Source organism: Hipposideros armiger, unplaced genomic scaffold (genome assembly GCF_001890085.2).
Source record: "Hipposideros armiger isolate ML-2016 unplaced genomic scaffold, ASM189008v1 scaffold_239, whole genome shotgun sequence".
Taxonomy (NCBI): domain Eukaryota; kingdom Metazoa; phylum Chordata; class Mammalia; order Chiroptera; family Hipposideridae; genus Hipposideros; species Hipposideros armiger.
In genome coordinates this window covers 1,694,398-1,711,344 of record NW_017731589.1, presented here as the reverse complement: position 1 = coordinate 1,711,344, position 16,947 = coordinate 1,694,398, and the positions used below count along the sequence as shown (strand labels likewise).

The 16,947-nt window shown below is 42.4% G+C and overlaps 1 protein-coding gene across 1 annotated transcript in view; it reads right to left on the bottom strand.

The window, feature by feature from the left end:
* Positions 1 to 12,808, bottom strand: part of ACTR3B (actin related protein 3B) — a 57,018-nt gene extending 44,210 nt beyond the window's left edge. The window contains exons 1-2 of the mRNA XM_019655362.1: positions 12,720 to 12,808; positions 3,082 to 3,137 (exon numbers count right to left, since the gene is read on the bottom strand). Coding sequence (XP_019510907.1) covers positions 3,082 to 3,137; positions 12,720 to 12,793 — 130 coding nt within the window. The 5' untranslated portion in view covers positions 12,794 to 12,808. The remainder of the gene's footprint in view (positions 1 to 3,081; positions 3,138 to 12,719) is intronic.
* Positions 12,809 to 16,947: the final 4,139 nt, after the last annotated feature.

Sequence of the window (16,947 nt, the reverse complement as noted above, 5' to 3'; positions counted from 1 at the left end):
CACCACTCGGACGTGTGTATGCAGGTATTTCCAAGATGAAATCATGTTAGCATTTGCTCATCTGGGTGGTGAGTACACGGGTCTTTGTTACAATATCTTCTGCTTTGTTTTTTGTTTGTTTGTTTGTTTGTTTGTTTTGGCCAAAATAAAGATTTGAAAGGCCTCTATATAAATTTTTTTTAAAAAGGAAACTGTCTCTGGGCTCAGCCTTGGTCCCCAGCCCAGACCTTCCCCTAGATCAGCGGTTCTCAACCTTCCTAATGTCGCGACCCTTTAATACAGTTCCTCATGTTGTGGTGACCCCCAACCATAAAATTATTTTCGTTGCTACTCTATAACTGTAATTTTGTTATTGTTATGAATCGTAACGTAAATATCTTTTTGTTTTCCGATGCTCTTAGGCGACCCCTGTGAAAGGGTCGTTCGACCCCCAAAGGGGTTGCGACCCACAGGTTGAGAACCGCTGCCCTAGAGCACCAAACCCTCACCCAGTTGGCTGCCGGACCTTTACACCTGAACTCTTCAAACACCGAACACCTAAGACGCACCTTCTTTCCCCTGCCCCCTCCTGCCCCCCCATATCCTCTTTCTGGATGTGATCACCACACATACCCTTCTCTGCCTGAAACTTTACAGTGATTCCCAATATTCTCTGACAACTTAAAGGGGGGAAAAAAAAGTAGGGAAACCCTTCCTTCAAACAATCAAGCAATTTCTGCAGTGGCTCAAACAACCTGGACACAAGCAGAACAGGGACAGAGCAGGACAGGGCTGGGCGCCTCTCCATTGGGGACCAGGTCTCTGCGGGAGCCTCGGAAACAACTGGAAAATTCGGGTAGCAAAACAAAATTAAAGTTCCTGAAGAGGCCGATTCCAAGTCCTTCTCCGTGTTCCCACATCTGCCGCTCTGGGCTGGAGCTGGGTTTCTAGACCACCAAAGTGCTGCCGTCTTCACACAGCCAGTGGACCTTGCCTCTGCCCGCCAGCCTCAGAGAGCAGCATTCCAGCACCTCCATGCATCCACACACATCCACAAAACCTCCACCTTTCCTCGCTGGGTCCCACTGTAGCACATACGTCTTGAGCTTCGCCTCTGTAACCAGAACAATGTTTCTGCTCCCAGCTCTAACACAGCAGAGGGCCAAACGCCCAAGTAACCAAGGCCCTCCGATGGCTCCCAACACCCAACTTCTGCACAGACATCTAGCCTGCCTCCTGCGGCTGCTCTCTCCAACAAATTCAGCAACAATATAACTCTTCTGTTACTCCCACGTCTGACATTTTTATTATCTTTCTAGCTCCTGCCTCTGCAAAGGTTCTGACAGCGCCAATCTGAGAGCTGCCGTGCCTTCTGACAGCAAATGAAATCCCACTAAAACTGACTCCAATTCCCCTCTCTGTTAACAATGGCAGGTTAAATGGCTCCGACGACGAAATGTTGCTGCCGGATTTAAATGCCAAAGCACGAGGGGCAAGGTCAGCCTTCAGAGGCGCAGCACTTACCAAGGTTAAAACCTAATCTGCTCTGAAAAATAAGAAAGTTCATTTTATCAATTCGGCATAGAATGATCAAGGCCCGGGACACTCACAATAATAAAATTCACAAAAGTCTGATCTGTCCTGAAGACTGCCAATTGCTACAGACTGAACTGTGTCCCCTCAAAACTCATATGTAGAAGCTCTGACCACCCCATGTGACTGTGTGTGGAGGTAAGGCCTCTAAGGAGGTAATAAGGTTGAATGAGGCCAAGAGGGTGGGGTCTTAATCCCACAGGACTGGTGTCCTTATAAGAAGAGGGAGTGACACCAGAGACGGTTCTCTCGGCCATGGACACAGAAAGGGCCACACGAGGACACAGTGAGAAGCCACCATCTGCAGGCCAAGGAGAGAGGCTCGCCAGGAACCACTACTGATGGCACCTTATCTTGGACTAGGAGCTTCCACTCTGTGATAAATAAATTCCTGTCATTTAAGACATGCAGGCTGTGGTATTTTGTCATGGCAGCCCCCCAGCAAGCTAAGACACCAAATTATGAGCTTCAAATGAGGACGCAGCACACCAATCATGCCGACTGCCGAGGACACCCCATCCGTCACAGCATCAAAGTACTCAGACCTAGAAAAGCATCATCAGTTACCAGCAAACAGGAGCTGGAACGAGGTGACGTGGATGTTCTCGAGGGGCCTGGGGACAGTTTCTAGTGATCTGAATCCCCGTGTCCCCCCTTGAATAAATACTACCCGAGCTCCTTCCTGCCCTCCAGCTCTCCCAAGCCGTGCGTGTCCCCTGCTGGTCACGAGAGTGACATTACCACGTCGCTGGCCCCATCCCAGCGTGCGAGGTCTAAGGCCACTTATCTGACCAGAGCTACATTCCAGAGGCAGAGTTGCACTTCTCTTGATGGACATACCCACTCTTCGGTCAACTGTCTCCAAACAACCCAGAATTTAAATAGTTTCAGAGAAGAATTCTACCCTTTAAACAACTGACCTGACCCTCGAGACTCCTGTGAGAAAATGTGAGCACCTTTCTTCTTTTTAGTTTATCATTCTCTACTGACTAAAATTTAAACAAAAACAGAACACTTCTGAATGCAATAAAACAGTCATCAGGCCTCTCATTTCAAATAAATTAAAAAGTCTTTCAACAGAGGGAATAGTGAGTACAATGGCTATTCAGCCCACAAGGTTGCTAAGCCGATAAAACCTGTACTTACTAAGAAATTACAGATTAACCTAAAAGAACCCGGTGTGCTTCTTCTAAATAGCTCAGTAAATAGCTATGAGTAAATGAAAGGGCCCTACTAGCCACACTCACTGAAACCCCAGTGACAGTGACAAAGGGCTGTGACAGGAAGGACTAAGAAGGACCAGAAGGTTGAGGGGTTTTCAGGTCACAGCCACAGCTGATAGCAATACCCAGGTACTAAGTATCGAAATAAACAACCCTCCCCAGTATCCAGAACAATCTCCTAGCAGAAGATGGCAAGTAAATTAATACACCTTGAAAAACAATTAGAATGCTTAGAACAATTCTGAGAAACAGCCCTTTATAAACCCGCGGGGGGAGCTTTACTTACATGAAGGAATAATGAACTGGGGCTCAGTGTTGCCTGCGTAGCCAAGCTTGGTGTACCTAAAAGCACAAAGTCATCAACACATGTTTAGACAATGATACTCTCTCCTAGGTCCCATTAATGTCTGTTATTATAAGCTCTCCAACTCCTAAAATATCCAGCCTCAAAATACTCTCTTGAAATTAAAAAAAAAAAAAAAATTGTGATGACCGAGAATCAAACACTAATTTTGGATAAGCAAGCAGTTACAAAAACGTAAAATATTATGCTTGTTTCTATTGGAAAAATTCTTGTACACATACATGAACACATAAATTACATTTGTGTATCCCTCATAAGTTTACAAGTGCTTTTACACTCTTAATTTTTACAAAAACCTTGTGAAGAAAGCAAATATTATCCCTGTTTTGCCAATGAGAAAGCTGAGGCACTGAGAAAATTAAGCTGCCCAAAGCCCAGCAGCGAGTGAGCAGAAAAAAGACCCAAATCTGAACATGCAGGTGCTACTTCCAGAGCCGGCTCTCAAAGAAGTGCATCCTTCCCGACTGCATGAACTTCTAGGGGGTTAGAAAATGATTACATAATTTTCTTAAAATGTCATGGCATATGTCTAGAAACAGCTACTGCCACCGCCTGAGAGCATCTGACAGAAGCATGTCTTTATCGTCTTGTTTCAGAATGAGCCCATTTTCTGTCAAGAACTCTGTGATAGATTCCAAAAGTTTTAACTGAAGTGAATGCCAAAATACTACTATCTGTTCCAAAATCGACTGCTAATCTCCTAGATTTAAAAAAGAAGGGTGGGGTACCGCCGCTCGGAACCATCTGCTGGAAATGAGAGGTTGAGAATAGTCGGCCTGCCACAATGGAGGGGAGAGTCTGGACTACGATGCTTATGATAAACAAACACATTTGCTAGCCGCGTTGAAAGTCACTTGATCAATTCGTCCCGTTTTACACATTCTTTCAAGATGCTTGATCCTAATTTTTTTTAATGTGATAGCACATTCCAAATTCTAATAAATTAATTTTATAATTTTACATGTATTTTACCACGTGCTAACTTTACTATTTTTTAACACACAGTGAACGAATGGGATTCGGGAAGACAAAAAAAGCCAGCCAGCTCCACTGAGATCACAGCTTGCTGCTCGGCCTCCAGGGATCCAAGGTCTTGGTGCCACAAGAGCTGGGGCCAGCCAGGCTCTGAGACCCGTGGGGCCCACAGAGAGAGAGAGCTTCTAAACAGCAAGGCCCAGCTGAGGGCCCTCCCACGTTCCACAAATCACCAAATTACGAGCGCACCCACAAGTTCCCCACTCTGGGACTCACCAGACCCACAGGGAGGCTCAAAGCCAACCCAGAGCCTGGGGGCTTTCCAGGAGGAAGACAACAGCATACTGAACTTTACAAATTCCAGATCGTCCCCAATTCAGTCACCTTCTGGAGTCTATTCCAGACAACAAATATAAATAAACCGAATTACTGACCCAAGGCTAAAGAAGGTTACAGGATCCAACAGCAGGCCAGCAATCACTCAAACCATCACATCTCACTCAGTCTGTGCTTTCAACAGGACACATGGCCCACTAACCCTCCCCCGCAAAAAAAATTATGCATCCTGCATTTAAATAAATCCGCCTTCCCGCGTGGTGAAGGTTCTGAGGTGCATGATGACCAGACCGCAGTCCATTTCCTTGGCCGTACCTCTGCCCATGTTGCGCGGGACGTGGAAACTCGGGAAGTACCTGCCAAATGAGCTCTCACCACGCGTGAGAAAGGGTCACCCCGTCAGACCGCTGCGGAAAGGCCAGGGTTTAAAGGCGGGTGCTGAAAAACACCTCGATGGGACCACCAAAGACACTGCCTAATACTACCTCTCACAGATAAAAAAACACTTGTTTTTGTGTTATGGAGTTATTCTTTAAAAACCTGAAAAAAATATAATAAAATGTTAACATTTATTAAAATTAGGTGCTAATATCATTCTTGTCTGTTGTATTACTTCTTGTATTTCTGAAAGGAAGTAGAGTGTATTGTATTGGTTAAGACCATGGACTCTGGAACCAGGCTGCCTGGGTTCGAACCCCAGCTTGCTATCTATGTTCTTTCTAGTTGTTAATTTTTATTATTATTTTCTGTATGCTTGAAATATTTGCTCATTGAAATTTCTGAAAAAAACTGTAAAGTAAGCTCTGTGCCCCAAGCCATGTTAGTCTTTCTGCTGCGCCCCACTCTGGACGCCACAGACGTATGCATGTTGTGGTGACAGAAATGAAATGCACACTCGGCATCCCTCAATGACTGGGCCTCTTCTCTGTCCCCAAGTTTTGCATCCTGAAATCAGACACTGGCCCAGAGCAGCAAAGGGTCAGGCTGCAGAAATGGGCTAGGGCACTCTTGGGCCCACAGCTCTAAAATTCAACTCAATACTAATGGTGCCACTTGGCAACAGTCGCTAGGATGTTCAGAACGTGAGGCACAACGTTCTCGTGTCATGTGGGCACTTCAGCGGCAAGAACATTAAACAATGATTTTCATGACTGAGGCAAACTGACATTAACATATATTAACATTCTTATGTATTAACAACTTACTGTGAGATCTTCTCTTACCATCCTAGTGAAACTAAAATCATTAAAAACACTGGCAAAACCACAAACTATTCTGATCAGTTTATGGTAATTAAATATCTTTAAAATTTCCTGTGCTATTCCTTAAGTAGCATCAAATACACATAAAGTTTTGTTGCTTTGAATAATCACAACACAATGAACATTTAACAAAAATTTTTAAAATGAAACATTCAAATTTTAAATTTTTATAAAATCTTCATCAACAAGGCTAACTCACACTTGAGTGAGAACTTATGAAATACGACACTGTAAATGGAACCTGCCCAGAACTGGTCCCGGCAACCTCTCCTAGGACAACCCAATGCTAGACTGGGGCCCTATTAGAGACCATCTTAGAACAAAACTGCTCAACTACATAAAGAACAGAATGTAAAAGAAACAAGTAAAACACAAGTCTTAAAGGTGGAAAGTGTTCAAGGCACCACTTATGGAAACAAAGAAGCATTGCTCTATTCCAACCAGTTTACTAGCTAAAAACTAAGTAACAGGCACACTATGAGGGTACTGGGCCCAAGGGGGTAGGGGATGGGCCTAGGACTCAAAGTGTTTCACAAAATGTTTATCTATTAGAGACATGATTTCAGATTGAGTTTTTCATTGTAACATGGCCTACTTTATCTGGCAGGCTAGTTTAAGATCATCTGGGTAGGCGTCTAGAAATAACGTACCAAGCCTGGCTGATTGGATCACCTGGGAAGCTTCTAACAGAGATTCCCAGGACCTTTCCCGGAGTCACAGAGGAGCCTGGGCATCTGCATTTTAAACATCTCTGTCCCTCCCCCCTTGGTTCTGATGGCCAACCAGCTTAGGAATCACTGACTAAACTGTACCACAGGCAATCATCTTAAAATTTTTTATGTAATGAGAGTTCCCCACCTTCATGTTCACATTCTAAACAAATCATCTACCACCTACCACGTTATCAAGTAAAATGTACCTATAATGTTGAAGTTTAATACTGGTCAGAGCTCAGAAGGAAGGACTCAAATGTACCAATTCTGTTTTCTTTAGAATATTATGCTTCGATATTCTATGAAAAAAAACGTAGTAAATGCTTTTCAACTCAACCTTTATGTAATTAAACTGTGGTGAAAAGAAATCCAGGCTCAATCTACTGGTGAAAAAAAAGCAACAGGCTCAAAATAGAAACATTTAATCCTTAGGAAGAGATGGGGGGGGGGTTCCCTCAAACCAAAAGATAATGGAAAACTAGAATCATCCCTATTAAAGCCAGAATTAAGCCAAGGAGACCCAGTATCATTACTCCTGTCATCTAACACTGTTTTGGAAGAAGTAGATAATACAAATCACAAACTAAATAAAAGGAATAATACTGGGAAGGAGGAGACAAAAATTTATTTGTAAATCATGATTATACACCTGGAATACCTAAGGAAATTAAATGAAAGACTGAAAGCAATAGGAATTCAGTAAGATGACCAGTTACTAAATGAAGAGACGAAAGCCAACAACTTTCCGACCTGAACAACAAGAACACACACTGGATGAAAAGATCCCACTCACAGCGGCAACATGAAATGATACCGCCCCTAAGAACAAACTGCAGATGCATGTGAGGAACTCTCCATAGACAGGCAGGCAAGTAAACAGAGACACACCTTACTCACACAGGAAGAGTCAGTCTTCTAAAAGATACATCAAATATCACTAAATCCACCTACAAATTTAACGCCAAACACTCAAAATCTGGGCCAATACTGAAGAAGATGGTAGAAAATTATACACGGGTGTTAGTAAAGGTTGAAGAGTCATTATAAAGCAAAGTTTCACATTGTCACAATTTTATTGCTTATACCCTATGGTTCAAATAGTTTAAAGGCATTAAACCCTATGGTCTAACTAGCACATTCCTAAGAATATACCCCACAGCAGCATGTTTACATATATGCAAAGATATGCACAAAAATGTCCACTACAGCATTATAACAGTAAAATGACAAAATACTGGAAACACTCAAATGTCATCAATAAAGGATATAGTAAATAAATTACATTATAATCATGCAGAAAATGCTATACAACCATAAAAAATGAAGCAGGTTTATGTTACTGCCACATACAGATGTATAATTTAGTTTGAAAGTAGCTGCAGAACAGTATATTTATAATGTGAGGGGGGCTGATGGGCCCACACTGTTGGGTTCAAAACACAGCACCAGCCAGGCGACGTCAGGCCAGTAAAGCAATCCCTCCACACTTCCGTTTTTACATCTGTAAAAGGCAAAGAATAACAATCCCTGCCTCAGTGTTAATATTACCATTTCTGGACAATATTTCCTAATTCAAAAAGTCAAAGGCTCTCATTATTCAATAATTTTATTTAGTTTATCAGCAAATGTTATTTGCCGTGTACTGGCAATCTGTACTTCTTCCATGAATTGCCCTTAGATAATTTTTCTACTAGAGTTTTAGTATCTAATCAATTTGTGTGAACACTCACATACTGAGGACATTAATACGTGCTCACACACAGTGCTAATTTTTCCCCGTTGGTTGTTTATCTTCAGTTATATGTTTCTGAAATATAATTGTTTAAACAGGTTAGGTGATCAAATCTACCAATTATTTTCCTGAATATTTCCTGAATAGTTTCTACTTGAAGTCCCTAGCTATACTAAAATTTCATATTCTCTTCCAGTTCTGTGTGTACCTGATATACGTGTACATAAGGAATCAAGACCAGTAACTTTTACATTAAAAGCCCCTGGTTTCTCTTTTATTTATTTGAACACTATCTCCTAAACGGATGGTGGGCGCAGGCCTCATTCCCAAAAGTACATTAACTATATGTACAGATTCCAGCCACGTTCTCAACTCAATGCCACCTTCCATGCATCCCTGAGACCTTTTCTCATATGGAAATCAGGACAGATACGGAAACAGAATCGGTAGCTGCATAAAGCAATAAAAATAGTTACAAGTCTACCTCTCAAACAAATGTGTTCTCATAGTTGAAACTTCCAAACACTATAAAAAGGTACCCAGTAAGAAATCTCAATCCCATTCCTATACCCATCCAGCCTTCTACCCTCCTCCTGTTCTTGCGTATCTACCAATGTCTCTTTCTGTAAATACAGTAGATCCATATGTGCCCCAAACATTTTAAAGTCCTTGTACAAAGCCGTGTTTGCTCTTGTGAAATGCCACCACTTTCCACAGCAGTAACTTTCCACAGTCAGGAGAATTCGCCTGACTACTGTCGACTCCACATACTTACATATAATTGAAATTCCTCCTACAACCATTTGGCTAGAGCAGAAGGTGGCAATCTAAGCGCAATTAATTTATGTCTGAAAGTGGAAATGTCACATCGTAGAACAGTGTTTGTCAAACCGTGTTACCGCAGAAAGTTTCTCTTGATTAAGACCCTTATGAGGTCCGGTCTCAAACCCCAAACTTCAACCAGAACAGCTCCCCTCCCTCCTAAGAGTTTCTCAGTTAATACATGAATGAATAAATGTGACTACAACTGCCAGAGAATATGGTTTTGATAAAACTAAACTAAAACTGTTCCAAGATCCTAATGATAGGTTTCTAAATAATACACGCTCCCCACACGGTACACTGTAAATTAACATATGATCAAGTTCCTCAAACATTGCTTGGGTTGTTGAATAGAAAACGGTGGTCTCTGTTCGTTGGACACGGAGTTCATTATGCATGTTCGAGTTTATTATTTTACCTAATCCAGCATCCTGGTGTCTATCTGATTTGTAAGTTTAATACCACCTACTACACTTGTCCATGTCACCTTCTACGGGCAGCACTTTTTGCTCTCTGTTTGGTAACTATAAGATCACGAGGTATGTATGGCCTCTGCGGATTTTGAGCATTACCAAGTGAATTCTGACTTCCAAGTTAAAATGATGGACTAAATTAAACATCTAATGTCACTCTGTCCCAAAGCCCCATCAAAACCAAAGCAAGATGATTTTTTAAAAGATTAAACCACAGAATATGGACAAAAGAAGAGGTGACAGCAACATTCGGCGTTGTATGGCAGGAGGTCAGTGGTGCCTGGCTCTGGAGATGCAGGAAAACCAACAGAGGCCAAAGCTCAGAGCCAGGCAACACAGAGCCGGGTCCTTAAAGGCTCCAGAGCTGGGAGGTGCCAGGGACCTGTGCGACTGGGACTGAAGGCCCCAAACCCCTGGCCTGGGCTCCCCTCCCTGGCCGCACCCCACTGGGGGGCTGCTCCTCTCTGACCCAGCATTCTCTGAATCTAAATATCCTAAAACCACAAGATTTGCCAACAAACAACCCACCTCTATCACCTTTGGTAAAGCTCAAAATCAGTAAGCCAAGCTCCACATTCAGAGAATCCATCTAATAGCTGTTTAACTTGCTGACTTTTTATCATGAACAGGCAGCCGGAAATTTGACATCTGGGGAAGGCCTCTACCATTAAATAGAGAGATGGAAACAGACAAATCAAAACTCAACTTGGAGGAAACAGAAACAGTAGGAAGGAACCTCATCAACACCACAAAAACAAACAAACAACCCACCCACTATCATCAATATCCTACGAGAAAATACTGTACCCAAGAAACAAAAACAAGATACTAGTAAAAAAATTTTTAGAAAACAAAAAGAGCTCTTGGAAATTAAAAATGTAGGGCAAAAATGGAAAAACTAAATAAAGGGCCAAAAGATAAAGTGAAGAAGGTCCTAGAAGAAAAAAGGCAGAATGATGAAAAACAAGAGCGAAAGATAAAATCAGAGAAACAGCCCCAAAATTCAACACATGAATAACAGGAGATCCAGAAAGAGGACACACACACACATGCACATGTGTGCAAGCGCATGCACGCGCGCGCGCGCGCACACACACACACACACACACACACACTTATATTGATGCAAAAATCTTAGTAAAATATTAACAGAATCTACCTACACATCAAAAAATAATGCAACACGATCAAGTGGGGGTCATGTCAGAATGCAAGAGTTGTTTAATATTAGGAAATCCATTAATATAATCCATCATATTAACTGGCTAAGGAAAAAAAAACCACATTTCATTTATGATAAAGATCTCTGGCAACATCCAACAACTATTCAAGTTACAACATTCCAAAAAACAGAGATTGATGGGTACTTCCTTCACATGATATATTACATATACATACACATAAGTATACATACGTGTGTGTGATTATAGCAGCCCAAAAATCAGTATATTATTTTAGAAATACCAGAAGCTATCTCATTAACGAATAATGCCCACTAACTCCACTCCTAGTTAATATTATTTTGGAGGTAATGGCCACTGCAGTTACGTAAAAAAAAAAAAAAAAAGCAATTACAGATGCTAGAAAATGGAAAGGAGAAGATAAAACAATCTTTATTTGCCAATGAAAAAAATTTATATCCAGAAAACCCTAAAGATCAAGGGAAATTTTCATACAAATGATAAGAGCATTTTATAAAGTAGCAGGTTATAAAATTAACACAAGAAATAATGGCCTTAATATATTCAAGAAAAACAAAAAATATAATGAAAGAAAACATTTGTGACAGCAGAAAATCATGTGCCTAAGTGTAAGCATAACAAGAAATCTACCTGAGACAGACACAGTATTGCTAAGATACAAAATAGACTTGAATAGAAAGATATTGGGTTGTCGGAAACGTCATGACGTATTTTTTGTTTTTTGTTGCAAAAATGCATCATGACTTTTCCGACAACCCAATAATACAGCATGTTCTTTGATGGGGAGACTAATGGTCCCCATTAACTTATAAATTTAATACAATCCAAATAAAAATGCTATCAGGCAATTTTCCCCATGAAACTAGAGAAATTGATTATAAAGTTCATCTGGAGGAACAAGTAAGAATGGGTGGGAAAACTAAAAAAGAAAAGAATGGGCAGGGAAGGCCAACCCTGTCAAATATTAAATTATTCTAAAGCCTCAGTAATGAAAACTCAGTGTTGCTGGTGCATGGCATGAAGCGACAGATTGATGCAACACAAAACAAAATCCAGAAATAAACACAAAGGCACAAATTTAGTATACAATAGAGGCAAATTCAAGCACTGGGGTTTTTTTTCATAAATGATGTTGCGATAAAAGGGATAGCCAAAATATCCCAGGATAAATTCCAAGTGGATTACAGATTAAAATGAAAATGGGGGGGGGGAGACCATATAATGTAGAAATGGGGGAAAACACCTCTTAACTATGATTCAAAATCCAGAAACAATAAGGACAAGATAATACATGTGACTGCTTTAAAAAAAAAATCTTTGCCTGGCAAAAGACAAATAATACATAGGGAAAATGTATTTGCAATTTAGGTCCAAAGGGTTAATACCCCAAGGTGCAGAAAGGAATAAACAGGCCCAAGACTGCTCTCCTTAGGAAGGCCTGCTCAAAGCTTTGCTTTTGACGGGCATATGGGACTCAGATTTAGGGAGGGTTCCCACCATTCCCTAAATGATAAGAGTGGCCCACAATGTGCCTAAACCATGCAAACAATACATCTTATGCTGAATACCTGCTTTCCTTGTGGGACTCGGGATTTCGGTAAGTGCTAGGCAGAGGTTGGCATGACCAGCTCCCAGTAAAAACACTGGGCAGAGTCTCCAATGCACTTACCCAACTGGGTGCTGAGCAAACGTCTGTGGGGCTCCACAGAGAGGACTCTGGGAGCTTGCATCTGGTTTCCTCCAGACCTGCCTCCTGCGCCTGTCCCCTTGGGTGCTTTAGCTTTGTACCTGTCCACTATGGTCCTGTCATTGTTCCCAGCAAATCACTGAAGATGTGGGTGTTATGGGGGACCCCAAACACACCCTAGCATACGAAGAGCTTCTAAAAATTAAAGCAGACCAAAAACCCACAGAAAAATGGGCTAGAGAAATGAGGAGACAGAAAACAGGAAGGCAAATGCCTCTTAGCTATATGAAAAGATGCTCGCCTTCCCAAATAATATAAGAAATCCAGATTAAAACTACAATAAGATACCATTTCTTACCTTCTAGATTGGTAAATATAAAAAAACTGGCGGTAGACTGTTGGTGAGTTTGAAGAAGACGCAGGCACTCTCATACATTGCTGGTGAAGACACACACTACTGAGTGGGATCTGACACTGTCTAGCAAAATTAGATATGCATTCACCCTTACACCTAAAAATCCCACTTCTAGAAATATAATCCAGAAATACACCAGAGAAAAAAAAGAAAAAGATGTATGCATTGCACAGGCTATCACTGCAGTCGTTTGATAATAGCAAAATGCTCAAAAAATGATGTGGACATGTCTGAAAAACACCAAAATCAAGCTGAATGGGCTTCTGTTGGCCAAATCTGGAACAATTTAAGCACAAAACAAATAATGACAATAACAGATAATAACCCAGTGAATATAGTAACAATGACATAATGGATTATAATCCTTTGAATAAAATAACCCATGCAGATGACAACTAAATAAATGGGGGCTATAGAAAAGTGCTTTCTTATAGCAAAACGTTAACTAATAAGTGGAGATAATACTAGAGTTTTTCTAAAAGCACATTTTTAGCAACTATCACTAAAGTAATCAATTAGGACAAGAATCACCCAAAGTATACTAAAACAAATGTGTGAAAGATTTAAGGAAGAGCACGGTATTTACATAATCTCAAAATAGCTCTCCAGAAATGACATTAATTACAAAGGGGGAAACCATACAATGAAGAAATATAGTGGACATCACCATATCCAAATAATCCAAGTGAGCCTCATAAAAACGAAGCAAATCACTGTCTTAAACCTTCTGATAAGACAAACTAGTTCTGGGGATCTAATGGACAGCAGTGATTACAGTTAACAACACTGTACTTGAAAGTCACTGAGATTAGATCTTAAATGTTCTCACCACAAGAAAGAAACAGTAATTATGTGTGTTGAATTATGTGTGTCATGATGGAAGTGTTAGCTTTAGCTGACACTATGGTGTAACTGTTTTGCAAATATATAAATGTATCAAATCAACATATTGTATACTTCAAACTAACACAATGTTACATGTCAACTACATCTCAATAAAACTCAGGGGGAGAAAAAGCCTTCTGACTGGATGCACTTAGGAGGACTGATGTCACTTTTGTGACATCCCTGACAAAAATGCATACCCTATATCATAAGGAAACACCAGGCGAGCCTAAAATGAGGGACATTATCCATAACAACTGGCTGCCAAAAATGTCAATGTCTTGAAAGACAGAGAAAGGCTAAGGAACTGGTCCAGTTAAATGAGACTAAAAAGACATGATGACAACCTAACACAACATGTGGTGCTAGATGAGGGAGCAGGGGTGAGAATCTGAAAGACATAAATGGGGTCATCTATGTCAATCCGGACTGCCTTCGAGATAGCACTATTGCGTATTGTCAAATCTTCTCATTTTGATCTTTAGTCTGTTATTATATAAGAGAAGCTCTTTGTTCTCGGAAAATATACATTGAGGTATCTGGGTATAAAACCACACAATATTTGTATGTTACACTTAAACAGTTCAGAAAAATAATAATACAGATATTCAGAGAATGATAAAGCAAATGTTAGTAGTTGGTGAAACTGGATGAATATATTGTTTTTGGTACACATCTTGCAGCTTTTCAGTAGATTAGAAATTTTTGCAAAATAAGTTTAAAAAACACAAAAACCTTCATTAAAAGTTTGGTTACAAGAAATGAGATTAGTATTTGTGGCTATTCTCTGAAAACTGTGCAGCCTAGTAATTCCTTTAAATAAACGAAGCTTTCTCTTTGGATGCGGCGGACCCCTTGGTCCATACTATCCTGGTCCCCAGCACACCTGTGCTCAGCCAGTTGGTCTCAGGGTTTATTAGAGGATGCTAGGCTACCAGGATGAAATGTATTTGCCATAAAACACACAATTTAGTGCACTGTCTACTAAACCATTAGTGTCCACTCTGTATAGTTCAATGTGAATTTTTATTCTAGAATTTAGTACTAGACAAAGCTCTTTCACCACAAAACGGGTCTATTTCTCCCTTCCTGGTGACAGGAATTACATAACTTACGATGGCTCTTATAATTTTGTCAGATAGGAAGACGAAGGTCAAATGTGAGGCCCGACGACAGCAGCCACTGGCCCACACCTTAGGGCCTGTTCTCTTCCTTGGCCCTGGTTGTTTTTATCTGCATGCTACCCCTTTTCATCCTATTTTGAGGTAAAAGTCAATCCAAAAACCATCTGAACTCTCTGGGAACTATAAGAACTACTAATATGCTTTAAGTAAACTGAGGCCCTTCCACGCTACTCCTCTGGCCATTCACTGGACACTGGGACTTCATGGCTGACCAGTCGTTTCCATGACAGAGTATGTCCACGTGAGACCCACGGGGAAGATTCTGTGCCACGGTTTCTAAGTTGACACCAAAGCCTACGGCAGCCTGAAGACACGAACGTGACTTTGGGCCACAAAACGATGACATACTGAAGTTACATCTCCAACAGAGCAAAGGTACACTTATCACGTAGTTCAAAAGGTCACCACATTTTAGATATTTATCGCAAGAATGATGAGTTAGGTCCCCAGCTTACTAATATGAAAGGTGACAAACTCTGCGAGCATTACTGCATCACTACAACCAAGAAATGCTTTGAATTTCAACAGTTGGACAAGACCAGAAATACAAAGGCAAAAATCTCACATGCAGACGTGGGAGTGAAAAATACTTTTACCTGTCGCCTTCACTCTTGACACAACCAGACCTCAGGTGGGCGTGGGGTGAACACTAGGCTTGTGGGAAGAGATGCGTAAGGGAGTCAACAGTTGGGGGTGTTAATGCCAACCCTGCTTTGGGCTTGTATTGGGGGTAGCAAAACGACTTCAATAAAGAGCCACAATACTCCTGGTACAGTGCATACTTCAAAAAGATTAGTACAGAATCAAAGGGGCAGTTTCTGGGGGGTTTTGTTTGTTTGTTTGTTTTTTTGTTTTCCAGCCTGTAACCACTACTGGTGGCTTCAGCCGCAAAAGGAAAAAAGGATCCGTAGGAGATGGACTGCAGCAAACTAAAGAAGACACCCCCACAAGGTTGTCAAGGAAACCAAACCAACTGCCTTTTTCTATAGAAAAGAATCGAGACTGAGGTGAACTGTGCCATGGAATATTTGGAGACAAAAACGGTTACAATCCCGTCTTGAAACATCGTTGAGAGGCTAAATTTACTTCTAGGCTATTTGATGAAGTACTTCCTCTCTTAAAAGCAAGCGGGGCAACCTTGAATTTCCAAAAACTACCGGTTGGGCGGATTCACTGAGCGCTTTCTAAAAATCAGCGAAAGCTCGGACCCCTGCAAGGACAGGAAATTTCCGAAGGTCTTTTTCTGCAACAGCTTAACAACATCCAAAAAAAGCAATCACCCCCAGAAAGTAAAGGGAACATAAAACTATACCATCAACAGGCTTTCCCACATTGAGACTGTCTGTTTTTCAAAATGGAGCCTTTTTTTTTTTTTGGACATTTTTAAGCGAAAAGGCAAGTCTACGCCAACGAGCAAGAGCTTAGCCCGAGTGAGCCATGCAAGGCTGGGCGAGAGCAGAGCGGGCTGCACAAAAAAGGTGTCCGGTCGGTAGATGGATGTCGAATAAAAACCGCCGCAAGTCAGCGGCAAAGAATCATCAGCCAGGAGGCATGACATGCACTTGGGGGCCCCGAACGAGGGCCCGCTGAAAGCACGTTCGGAGGCAGGGCACCGTTAGGCGGGCAGGAGGCAAGCAACGGGCGAGCGTCTGCAGCCGTCCGCCCGAGGGCGGGCCTTCCAGGGAGGCTGCGAGGCCAGGGGGCGCCCGCCCCGCGCGAGGGAGACGGGGGAGGCGAGGGGAGCCGCGGGCGCTCCTGCCTCGACTGTCCCCGGCCAAGGTGAGGGGCCGGTGCGCGCGGCGCAGCCAGCCCCGGAGGAGACGGGCAGGGACCCGGAGCGGGGCGGGAGCAGCTCGGCCTCCAGGTGAGAGAGGGCGGGCCGCGCGGGGCAGGTGCCTGGCGCCGGGGCGGGATCGCGATGGGCGCCAGCGGCTCTTACCCGGTGCCGCAGTCCACCACGCAGGGAGGCAGGGAGCCCGCCATGCTCGGCACGCGCGCCGCTCGGCCCACGCGAGCGGCCCCGGAGGCCCCGCCGCCGTCCGCTCGCCGCGCTCACCCAGCGCAGCCGGCTCCCAGGAGCCTCCGCAGCGCCGCCGCGGGAG